Source organism: Orbicella faveolata, unplaced genomic scaffold (assembly GCF_042242905.1).
Source record: "Orbicella faveolata isolate gen_17 unplaced genomic scaffold, um_ofav_v1 contig_13, whole genome shotgun sequence".
Taxonomy (NCBI): domain Eukaryota; kingdom Metazoa; phylum Cnidaria; class Anthozoa; order Scleractinia; family Merulinidae; genus Orbicella; species Orbicella faveolata.
The window spans coordinates 15,368,331-15,381,003 of record NW_028301540.1 but is presented as its reverse complement, the minus strand read 5'-3'; the positions used below and the strand labels follow the sequence as shown (position 1 = coordinate 15,381,003).

The 12,673-nt window shown below is 41.0% G+C and overlaps 1 protein-coding gene and 2 pseudogenes across 1 annotated transcript; 2 read left to right on the top strand and 1 right to left on the bottom strand.

Moving 5' to 3' along the window:
• The first annotated feature begins 2,679 nt into the window (after positions 1-2,679).
• LOC149115230 (uncharacterized) lies at positions 2,680-4,989 on the top strand. Its single transcript, XM_089284776.1, has one exon. It carries the CDS (start codon positions 3,097-3,099, stop codon positions 4,150-4,152), a length of 1,056 nt encoding a protein of 351 aa, XP_089140902.1. The 5' UTR covers positions 2,680-3,096; the 3' UTR covers positions 4,153-4,989.
• A 2,278-nt stretch (positions 4,990-7,267) lies between these two features.
• Positions 7,268-10,482, top strand: LOC149115228 (uncharacterized; annotated as a pseudogene).
• On the bottom strand, positions 8,601-9,534 carry LOC149115229 (uncharacterized; annotated as a pseudogene).
• Positions 10,483-12,673: the final 2,191 nt, after the last annotated feature.

Below are 12,673 nucleotides of genomic sequence, written 5' to 3'. Positions count from 1 at the left end.
CATTCTTATCCCTTTCTTTAGCTGGTAGTTGTGCTGCTTGCACAAGGTCCCCACACACCGCTTTCCACAGCTTTCTTTCCGGCCCCGCATCAGCCACGCGCATTTGGGGAAACAGCGAGATCTATGCAGGAGAGGATCAAAGAACACGACAAGGATATACGACTCGCCCGTACCCAGACCTCCGCCGTTTCTAAACACACCCACGAGACCGGCCACTATCCTATCCGGAATGAGGTCAAGTTTATTGATCGAGATCCTCACTGGTACACACGTAGGGTCAAGGAAGCTATTCACATAAGACTTCACCCTAATAACATCAACAGGGATAGTGGAATTGAAATTCCTTAAGCATGGATACCCACGATCAAGAAACACAACAACAGGAGAACGGTACAACAGCGGACCACTGAGGGAACAGCTACTCGCCGGAACAATGGAACAATAGGAGGATCGAAATGCACCAATCACAGCCGACCTTTGTGATATAAATGATACCGTGCAATCAGTCGACCTTATCGCCTGAAGAAGACCAGCACTAAGCAGTCGAAACGTCGCGATCTACATCTCAAGTGACTACATCGTGAGACAAACGATAATACACTCTACTATCCAGATATTGTCAGTATCACCATGCTGTAGTCGAAAAGAGAAGCATTCCTTTGCGATAAAAATCAAACACAAATTCATTGCTATTCTTTAAAACATCCCTCCTTCAACTTCATAGGCTTTGACAATCTCGTGAAAATTTTAGAGGGTCCCAAAAACGGCTTTATAATGGTTGGCGACTATTTTCAGCGAGCTATTCGGGTTTAAGTGGGCACTGATGAATATGTTAAGTTGTAGAAAGTTCATCGCGCAGGACTGTTCATGTTTGTTTTACACAAATTCGAGTAGTTATTTGTACAATCAAACCTGTATATAACGGCCCCGTATTAAGCGGCCACCCTCTATTAAGCGGCCAGTTTTCAAAGTCCCGATTTTTCGCTCATACAAACGCTGTATTTGTTACCTGTATTAGGCAGCCACCTCTAATAAGCGGCCGCGGCCACCCTGTAGCAGTCCTATGTTTGTCTTTCTTTGTTATTTTACCTGTATTAAGCGGCCATCCTGAACGTAACAACTGCGAAATGACGGAATGAGATATTTTGTTGTGAACTGTAAGTCATAGAAATACAGCGCTGTATACCGTAGAAGAGGAGGGAGCAATTTATTGCACAGTACTTTTACACAATGTTACCTACATTATACCGTTAAGTTACAAGTTGGTACTGAACCTTGTTTTAAGTATTGATCGCTTGAAAGAGTGTGGATTCTCCTATTCTTTCCTTGCATGAAGTGAGGGTGGCTACAGTTCGACTGTATTTAGATCTTGTCGTCACTATGAACATAATGAGTAGATTTACTTTCCACATTTGATGAATGTTTAATCAAAATTACATTTTAAAAGTCAACAGCTTATTAGCCGAAATCAATCTGTTGATTCACGTATTGTTATGCCCAAAATTGTTTTTTTTCCTGTTGCCTGTTGCTAAGGAAACGAAACAGTAATTAAACAGTATTGTGAAACCGATCGCGCGATCGCGTAACCTCAAAACACTTGCTAAAAGTTTAATCTTTGGCTTTGTCAGTGGCTGGCTTTTAAGCTTCTTGGGTTGTAATTTCACAACGAACTTACTTTTTACACAATGAAATAATGTTTCGCTGTTTGAGAGTCGTCCTGGTACTTATTAAGAAATATTCCCACTGTTGCACAAGATGTGTTTGTTCAGGTCTGACGAGATTAGGAATATGAAGTCATTTTGTTGGCTTATCGATTCAGTCGTTGCATTTTGTGCGAGTGACAAATCTTTCAGTCGGTCAAACAAAGCTAGTGAAATGCGTACTGAACAACAAAGTAAGCCCTTAGGTCTCATTTTAATGATTTGGTGTGCTTTCTCAAGTGTTTAGCAGAAACAGAGATTCGAGACAGTACGTCAAGTTGCTACTTCTATCGTCTAGTGATTGCTTTTTGATGCTAATAGTTTCAAGAAACCAGCAGTAATTAAAGATAATTACAGCGTGTTTGACGTTTTCAATTAACTGGAACGAACTCATGTCCCGACAGCAAAGGTAATGTTTGGGGTAAAAAGATGTAACACAATGGCGATATTATCCTGTGGATGATATTTCCTTGTTTCATTGTTATCAGATAAGTAACAGTCTCCTCTCTCAACGAAAAGTTTATTTCTAAAAGCATACTTTTCTACATAGAGTGTTCGAAGCTGTAAGCAGTTATGCACGTTTCATGTAACAATAAAAAAAAACCCTGTGCTGCTGAAGTTTAGTTGGCAAGTGGTGCGAATCGGACATGATAAATTTATCGCTGGGTTAGAATTTTTTCGCCCGTCTATGGAGAGGTATTGGGTTGCTGTGATTTTGGCTAGCGCTGCTTCAGAGAAACGTTTTTTGCTCTTTTCTTTCGATATCAACTGGGCCGCGGGGGCCCAGTTCTTGTAACGCTAAATGTTTCATTGGTTTTTTTTTTGTTTGTTTAGGTCGCACTGTTCCGGTAAAACCAATCGAGCTGGCTTCCAAGCTTCTTGAGTTGTAACATTCGCGACAAATTTACGTATTTGCCTGGTAAAATAAAGTTCTCGTTGTGTGGTAAAAGTGGCTGAATGACTGGCAGCTGGTCAAAGTAGCAAAAACACTAAATGACCGGCCAAACAATTTTTTTAAAGAATGCTAGTAAATCTTCGTTTAGCTGGGCATTGAATAAGAAGCCATGAGCCATGTTTGTGCGACAGTAATGAGAGATCAATTAACTAGAATAATTAAAATAATGTGTTTGGGATAAATGCCTCCGCCCCCAACCACCTACCCCCCGACCCCTTGAGATCTGTTGTTCTACCGAAATTAGCCATGTCTGAGAGACCTAAGAGAAGAAGGGGACTGGTACGAGACATGGGCGCGGTTTTACGACAAGGAAGTCACAGTATATCAATACATGAATTAGCTTGCTGTATTCACTTTCACAATCAACGCCCCGAGGTTTGCTTGCTTCGCAAGTGCTCAACAAGAAAGGCTAACTTCAGCTGCAGACACTGAGTTCAAGTCATGTCTAACCTTCCAGATTATCCAGAGATCGTGCCGAAGAGTGCGGAGGAGGCCAGAGGAATCGACTTTTGTGGTACTAAGCACGACTATTATATCATTCGTTCAGATCTTGGCGTCTATATGAGAAGCGCAAATTTCCATGAAGGGAATGATATCAAGATTTACTCCTTAAGTCCAGCTTGTCAGTGGGGCGATCACTACTTGGCCACCGAAGATCAGTACTACATCATTAAAGGGAACGAATATCGTAGAGTTACCAACATGAATGAAGACAAAGATGCTGTGGTGTACAGTCTTCATCCCAACTGTCGTGGAGGAAGCCACTACTACTCTGCGTTTGGCAATTACTACATCGTATTTGCCGACAAGGGCGTCTATCGACGAGTGGAGAACATGAACACTGACAAGGGTGCCGTTGAATATAGCATCCACGAAGCGTTCCGTGATGGTCTCTACTTCTGGGGTACGACTGATTATGTCTACTGTTTGAAGCAAGCAGGCGAATGGAGTGTCCCTTACCACAGAAGCACCAACATGAATCTCGACGAAAACCCAGCCACTTTCAGCGTTCACGAGTCAGTCCTCAACTTTATACCTGGCGGCATAGCTCAAACCGACGGAAAAGCGTTTGGTTATTGGCATAATATCAAATCTTTTGCAAATGAAACCGACGTTACAGTCGACTGGAAAACAACCATCACGAAAACCGTTGGCTTCACAAGGAGTGAAATGTCCTCCATAGAGCACAACTGGTCCATCGAGGCGGGAGCACAGTACCAAAGCGGTCTTTTGAGTGAGGCCATCTCCAAATATCAGTTTAGCCTCAAAGTCCAGTATGGTGGAAAGAGCGTTAACACAGAGCAGCAACAATGGAGTAACATCACTGAAGAATCCGAAACCCTTAACCTGCATATCCGGCCCCGCTCTGAGGTGTACATTTGGCAGTATCAAATGGGGTTTGGCCAGAAGAAGAACCTTTTCAGCCCTAACCTGGAGATTACCGAAGATTCAAAACCACCTGATGAACCAGCAATTTACTATAGTCATGCAAAGTAAGGCTGAATCGGTGCGCGTCTCAGAATTCTTCTGTTAAGTGTGAAACGGGTGAACTTTATTAGTCAGAATTGTGTTTGTTAATTAGGCCACGAAGTGTTTTGGAATTTTGTAGTAATTTCGCTTTATCTAGTTGAATTTGGCTCTCCTACATAATTCCCTGACATACACTATGTATTCGTATTTAGCTTTTTGATATACGCAGTATCTAGTCATAGCTATTCAGGTTCAGGGCGTATGGGTATGTTAAGTTGTAGAAACTGAATGTTCACATACATTTTTTACACGAATTCGCGTGGTTATCTGTATTTAGATTTTGTCGTTACTATGAACACAATGAATGGATTTGCTCTCCACATTTGATGAATGTTACATCAGAACGGAAATCAGTCTATTGACTCAAGTATTGTTATGTCCAAAATTGGCTTTTTTCCTGTTACCTGTTTCGTTTCTAGGGAAACGAAACAGTATTGTCAGGCCGATATCACGCGATCACCTAACTTCAAAATACTTGCTGTTGTAACAAGATGTGTTTGTTCAGGTCTGACGAGATTGGCAACAAGATATCATTTTGTTGGGTTATTGTTTTAATAGTCGTCGCATTTTGTGCGAGTGAGAAATCTTTCAGTCGATGAAAAACAGCTAATGAAATACCTACTGAACAACAAAGTTAGCCCTTAGGTCTCATTTTAATGATTTGGTGTGGTTTTTTCAAGTGTTTGCCAGAAACAGAGATTCGAGACAGTAAGTCAAGTTGTTACTTCTATAGTCTAGTGATTGCTTTTAATGCTAATAGCTGTAATAAATTAAACTAGCAGTAATTAAAGATGATTTACCGCATGTTTGATGTTTTCTATTGACTGGAACGATTTGATCTGCCGACAGTGAAGGCAATGTTTGGGGTAAATGAAAAATTCACAGTTTTAAAATATATTTAAAATAAAGATAAAGGCGATAATTTGCTGTGATGATATTTCCTTGGTTTGTTGTTGACAAGAAGTTCAAAACCGCGCGGTGAAATTTAAGGCGCAAATTTACTCATAAGAATAAGTAAAAGCTTAAGAAGTTCATTGAGTTGAGATGGAGTGTAATTGCGGTATTTGGCATTATTATTTGTAAGGTCTGAATGTATAGGGAGTTTAATAACAGTTGTTATCGACCTACAATAAGTGTTAAAAGTTGTCAAAAGAGTTAACGCACGCGCGCGCCACATTCGAAAAAAAGGGAAAATTTTGGCAAAAATACAAGGACAATACAATTACTACGTTTTCTGTTTGCTATCCGCCAATGTAGTAACCCTGCGTGTCCATACTTTGCAACGCTCAATAACTAACGCATGCAAAGATTGTAACACTAGAATAAACCGAATTCGGAAGAAAAAAGTTTGTCGACAAAATTACCGAGAATGTATGGGAACGAAAAGAGACTTTTCGCGTCTGCTACACGCAGTTATCGTAACCTCAAACGACACTTGCAAACATTCGGACATCAGAATAAACAGATTCAGAAAAGATAAAATTTCAGCCAGAAAATTACGTAATTGATCACATAGAAACATCGACTCCCCGTCCCCGGACATACCCCGGGCATTTGACTCGTCGCTGAGCGCAGGGGTGGGGTGGGGAGGGGGGCGGGAATTTGAAACCAAATGGAAGGGATGGAGGGGAGGGGACTTGGAGAAATTCGCGCACTTTTTATTTTGGGGTTGGCCGGAAGCGGGATTGTTGAAGTTTAATTCGCGTCGACCGGTACATTACAGTCATTACAGAGTGAAAATAATTGAAATTTTTCTTCCTTTTTTCATGGATATGTTCTCAGTTCTTCTATCTTGAATTAGCAGCTTGTAATACGTTAAGAATTTTAAACACCCCGTCATATTTAGGTGTTTCACCTTACACCTGAGGTATAAGAAACCCCAAATAGTTATTTGCTATACTGGTAATAACAAAGGTTGGGCAGTCCGAGCGAGATCGATGGAAGGAATTGAAGAATTAATAAAAGTTGCAGATGCGTAGTACCATATAATAGTCCTACATAATTGAAGTTAAAAGAGTATCTGGGTAAGCCCGTGAAAAGGCTCTCTAATCGAGGATGGAAAGCGGGATGAAAGCGGAGAGAAGAGAGGGGAGGAGAGAGAGAGGAGGGGAGACGCCCCAACCCGCACCCCATTCCCTCCTCGGCCACTTCACTCTCATCCAGTTTCCTCTCGGCCCTTCCAGCTGCGGTCAGACCCTTCAAGCCAGAGCCTGTTCACAGGCTATATCTGGGTATACGCCAAGGTTATCAATAAGCCAATTTTGATGTGATAAAATTCTAACTTGGCTGCGAGACTTGGGGGAATAAAACAAAAATAATCTTTATTCCTTCCTCATGTTCGATTTGGTCTAGTTTTTCGTTTATTCCCCAAGCCCTTACGCTGTGCGATTGATGGAGTCGAATTGATGAAACGCAACAAACAATTTATTGTACAAGTAATCAGATACAAAACTTGAACATGTTAATAGAATGATGAATAACAAACTGTAACCAAACGAACTCTATTACAGGATTTGCAATGTCAAATACATTATCTCAAAATTTAAAGTAAGTGGTTATATCTAGCATTTAAAGACCGTTTCAGAGGTTTTCTGTCTTTTAAACCTCTTTAAATATCAAAATATTCGCATAAGTGCATCATGTCATGACGATAAATCCGGAATTTTCTGGCCGTAAAATTAAATGCGACTGAGATAACTTGCCTAATATCACGTATCGTTCTCTTGCCGATAATCAATATAATACAGTGGCGGATCCAGGGGAGGGGGGACGGAGGGCCCGGGCTCTCCCCCCGCCCCCCTTCTTATTTTGGGTAAAAAAAAACCGCACAAGAAAGAATAGCCGACAGGGCAAGCAAAAAAACAAAAAACGGGCCACCCCCTTAGCTCAAGGTCTGGATACCACCACCCCCCCCGCCCCGCCCCCTTAGCTCAAGGTCTGGACCGCCACTGTAAGAGAGACAAGAGAGAGTGCTCGTAAACGGTGGATTGTGTATATCGTCACATTTCCTGTTTATCGACCCAAGTAGTATCTTTTCTATCAGAGGTCACTCCAAGGAACATAAGACGATCCTGATGTACATTTAGGACTGGGGAGCACTCTGACTGAAATGCAGTAAATCAAAATAAAGGCTGATAAGTCCATCCTATTTCTTAGCTAATGCCGTAATTTATCACTATTTTGGCTTCAGATTGACTATTAAATTTACTGAATATTAGAGCAAAACCAATAAAAAGAACTGACAATTGAAATTCCAATCCAAAATACGAAGTTACGTTCCATTGAGCGGGGGCTTCTGATGCTGACGTCATATTTTCAATAATCGTGACACTAACCTTCACCAACATCGTTTCTGCTAAACACGCAGCAGTTCTGATATCTGTTTTACAATGTCTTCTATTGTAACAACCCTGGTTAAAGCGACTATTGGCTTGCTTGTGAATAAAGGCAGAGATAAGGTAGCGGAGAAGCTGAAAGATGGCGATGTAACAGAACAAAAATTCCGTCGATTGATCGTCCGTGAAATCGATGATATCAAGTCTAAGTTGGATGGATTATCAAGGAAAGATTTGCTAGCGAGTATTAGCTTCTTTGAGGAAGGAATCGGGTTTTTGTATGACGTTTCTGATAAGGCAAGGTCCAGAAGCGAGCCAGGCGCGTCAACAACACAAGCAGCTTGTGATGAAGCATTTTCTCTCGCCGAGGAAATGAAGAAGTTGGAGCTTATTGACCTGGATGAATCAGCTACGAGGGCTCTTTCTGACGCAAAGAAGAGATTCGAAGATTCTTGAAGAAAAGCAACAGAAGCCTTTGGTAATGAAGCTCTAGAAACGTCTGACCGTATTCTAGCAATGCAATATCGAGTCATGGCGACAATACTAGAGAAACTAGACAATCCCGAGGACGCCATATCACCATGTAGAATTTGCGTTGAAGAACTGAACTCTTTGTCAGCAGTTCAGAATAGTTTTGATGTTCAGCTCAAGAAAGGCCTCGGGGGAGTATGGGCTGGGTTTGTTTGGTAAACACGAACGCAGACAAATCATTTCCAGTGTTTGCTACGTCAATCGTGTCGTCTACGATGTCACGTAAACAGTCAATAAAGGCGTAGATCCCTGGATTTGGCCTACTGTTGATGTCGGAGAAGACAAAGTTGATCCTTTGCGCGACCAAAGATTAACTGAAGTATTGCGTAAGCACGGCATAGAACAGTGTTGTGTAACATTGTCATTTGGTCAGGAGGGTGAAGAGGAGCACAAGCTGAAGGAGCCAGTGTGTATTGCTACAAACTCCAGCGGACATTTCATTATCGGGGACCGCGACGATTGTACCTTAAAGGTGTTTGACAGCGGTGGTAAATTTGTAAAACATTTCAGTGTCTGTAGTGAAGTCGTGGATACAAAGTTATACATTCATGGTGTAGCCACAGATGTGCATGACAACATCTATTTATTTATTTATTTATTTATTTAACATTTCTTTATACACGGTTAAAAATCATCAGGTAATACTAATATTTAAAGTTATATATATATAAAAAAAAAAAAATTAATACTAATAAACTACTAATAAACAGTCCATGCTAAATACTAATTAATAAAAATTGAAGTAGTAAATCCTAATTTAAATATTAAACTAATCCTGTTTTCCATGAATGCCGTGTCTAACTTTGCTTTTAAATTGATTAAAGGATTTTATCATCCTGAGATTGCAGGGTAGGCTGTTCCAGAGAGTTGCACCACTGTAACTAAAGCTATTTTTCATATAGTTAGTTCGTGGATGAGGTACAACCAGTTTGTTTTTGGAATCCCTTAAAGAATAGCGCATTCCACTACGTTTTAGAAATTTAGACGATAGGTATTCAGGAACCAAGCCATTTAAAGATTTATATACCATTAAGGCTTTCTGAATTTGACGCTGGGTACACAAATCTTTCCAACCCAGTTGTCGTATTAGACCTTTGGCATCAGTATCATAACTAGAGGAAGTTAACACGCGAGCGGCGCGGTTCTGAAGCTTTTGTAGCCTGTCCGACAAAGTTTTACCGCTATTACCCCAGACAAGATTGCAGTAGTCAAAATGAGGTTGAATTAGAGCACTGTATACATAAAGCAGTGTAGCTGGTGGAACAAAAGGCCTAACTCGTTTTATGGCACCGATCCCAGATGCAATCTTTTTAGACAATTTATCAATATGGGTTTGCCAAGTTTTTCGTCGATCAACACACCGAGCGATTTGACTGAGGAGACACGATTTATTGGAACATTATTAATTGACAGCTCAAGTGTATCTGGAAGGGTACTCAATCTTTGTCTGGAACCAATCAACATAAATTCAGTTTTAGTCGCGTTTAAAGTAAGCTTGTTAGAAGTAAGCCATTTGTTTAAATTACTTAGATCGTGATTTAGATTAGACTGTATAGAGCTCAGATCAGCTCCCGCATATGTGATGTGGGTGTCATCAGCATACATCCTAAGCTGACATGATGATAAGCAGTTGGGCAAGCGTTAATGTAAATAAGAAATAATAGGGGACCTAGGATTGTTCCTTGAGGTACCCCACATTTTAGCGAACAGGTTTGAGAAAGAGAACCATTAACAAGACATCGTTGTGTACGGCTAGTTAAATATGAGTTGAACCAGTCAAGAGCTATTCCTTGAACTCCGTAAAGGTTCATTTTAGTTAAAAGAATTTCATGATCAACAGTGTCGAACGCTTTTTTTAAATCGAGAAAAACTACAGCATTAACATTTCCGCGATCGATATTAAACGCCCAACTATCGGTAGCTTCTAATAGAGCAGTAACAGTTGAATGCAATGCGCGAAAGCCCGACTGTTGTTTAGAAATTACGTCCTCTTTAGTTAGAAAGCTATATAGCTGGTCATACACGATACTCTCGAATACCTTAGCAATTACTGGAATGACTGAAATTGGTCGATAATTATTTAGATCAGATCGCTCACCCTGCTTAAACAACGGAGTAACTCTAGCACATTTCCGATCGTCAGGAAATATACCAGAAGTCAGATAAAGAGACCGAAATAAGATCAGCACATTCACGGATTAATCTAGCAGAAATGTTATCAAGGCCTGTTGCTTTAGATCTAGATAATTTGTTTAGATGAGAAAAAACAATATTACCGCTAGTTGGACAGAAATGGAATGTTTTGTTGTTACAAGTGATAAAGTTAGTGTAGCTCGAATCATCATTTTGACCTATTGGAGGTATTTCATTGGCAAGTCTGGGCCCGATTGTTGAAAAATGGTCATTAAAAGTATCTGAAATTTCACTAGAATTATTGATTACAACGTCATTTACTTTTAGTTCTTTCACAGTCTCATTGCTTTTACGGCGAGATGTAAGTTCATTAATTGTTTGCCAAGTTTTCTTATAGTTGCCCTCAAATTGCATAAAAGCTTTCGAAAAATAAGATGCCTTAGCAGTTTTGATCCTATTATTTATTGAGTTTCGCAGCTTTTTATACTTTGCCCAATCGCATGGATCATTTGACTTCACAGCTTTTCTCTTGGCAGCGTCACGATCGCGCATACCTTTCTTCAAGTCTGAGTTGATCCAGGGTGCCTTATGTGATCTTATACGTTTAGTTCTAGTAGTATATGGTGTAGTCGACAAATACCGTTTCACAGAAGGAGAAGTATTTCCCCGTTTTGCAACCCCCAGCTTTAATACCGAAGCTCGCAAGCTCGCTTCGGTTAAAGCTGGGGGTTGCAAAACGGGGAACTGCTGAGTCCCTCTCTGAAACAGTATTTGTCGACTACACCATATACTACTTAAAACAACGGGGAGGAAGGGACACCAATTAGAAACAAACGAGCCCGCTGTTATACCGTCCGAGCATAAGCGATGCTTCGAGCAACAAACAAATGCGCGTGGCTGATGCGGGGCCGGAAAGAAAGTTGTGGAAAGCGGTGTGTGGGGACCTTGTGCAAGCAGCACAACTACCAGCTAAAGAAAGGGATGAGAATGCCGCCCCATGTCGGGTCTGCGGGGTCGGGGTGCAGTGCGCCTACCGGTTATGCAGGGGCTGTGGAGGGAAAACTGTAAACCAGCGGCTAATGCGGAAGGGCAAAAAAGCGAAGAAGGATTTCGATCTCGTTCTGCTCGAGCTGAAGGCAACACAATTAGAGAAATGAGGATACGTATTATACCGCAAGGAACCATGGCAACCGCGGAGTCAAGCAACACACAAGAAAGTAAACAAATCAAACAAATCAAAGAAAAAGTGCATCAAGAAATAGAAGAAAGCCCTTACTGCGCCAGAGCAGGAAAACTTGTAAAGGTGTTGCATTGCAAAAAATGCTACTTGTACGGCAAAAATTATTTTGATCCTTTTTGCTGTACGGGGGAAAAAACGGTCTTTGCCACGATTGCTACAAAAAAAAAAACATTTTCCACTATCTGGGATACCCAATTTATGACGTCCACGAGTACGACCGAGCCTTTATTAAATTTCATGAGACATAAGAAAACATCATCGAGATCGCGTGCAGTGTCACAAAAAACAGGTGAAAAAACGGGGGAGAAAAACCTTTTTTTTTAGCCAGTCAAAGCAACTGTAACAAAACAAAATGGCGGCGGTCTCTGTTTTCTGATGTCGACTGGGTTTCTTCAACAAAGTTTGAAATCGTAGTAGACATTGCCTGTTTCTACCGACAATTTAGCACCAAGATTCAAGATGAAGTTTGTTTTTTCTCTTTTTTCCATCGCATAAAACAACGAAACCGGCGCCCACACTAAAAAGGTTGAACCGTTCTCTTTTTCAAGTTTTAACACAACTGAAGGTCCGTATTTGTTCCGACCTTGGTTGTACAATGCAAGGACTCTGTACGTCCCCACTTTTATATCACGCCATCTAAGCGTTTCTTCTGGCTCTTGAAAGTCTTCGAGAGATGGCCAGTCGCGCTTGTCGGGTGGAGGTGTGTCAACAACATCGAAAGTTTGTCCACGATCCATCATAGAATACCAAATATACGCATCTCTTCAACAAGAAATTCAAAGATTACTATTTTGCCTCAACCATTGCAGCGACGATCTCGCGAGTAATATCTCGAGCATCTTTTTGCCACTCAGGAGTAAACATTTCTTCATGAACGAAAAGGCAGAGCATGTGGAAACACACAATCATCTTTTAATAACATGGAAGAAAACCCGGGAGTTTTTAAATGTCAGTTCGAAGCGGGAGGGTTCGTGATTTTTTTTATCATTTCTGCTTCAAGTCTGCCGCGGATGTCTTTCTCCAGTTTCTGTACATCAACATCAGGAAGCTTTCTCTTTGATGGCTGGCGAAGCAGTTTTGCTCGGACTTGTTCCTTTAGAGCGTTATACTGCTGAAACTCGGAAAGGATGGTGTCAAACTCGTGGGAAGACACTTCGTTGTTGTTCAAAGCTTTGGAGAGCAGTCTGTTGATTGTATCCCGCTTGGCAACGGCGAGCGTGGTAATCTCTTGATGTTTTTTTATTTTCGA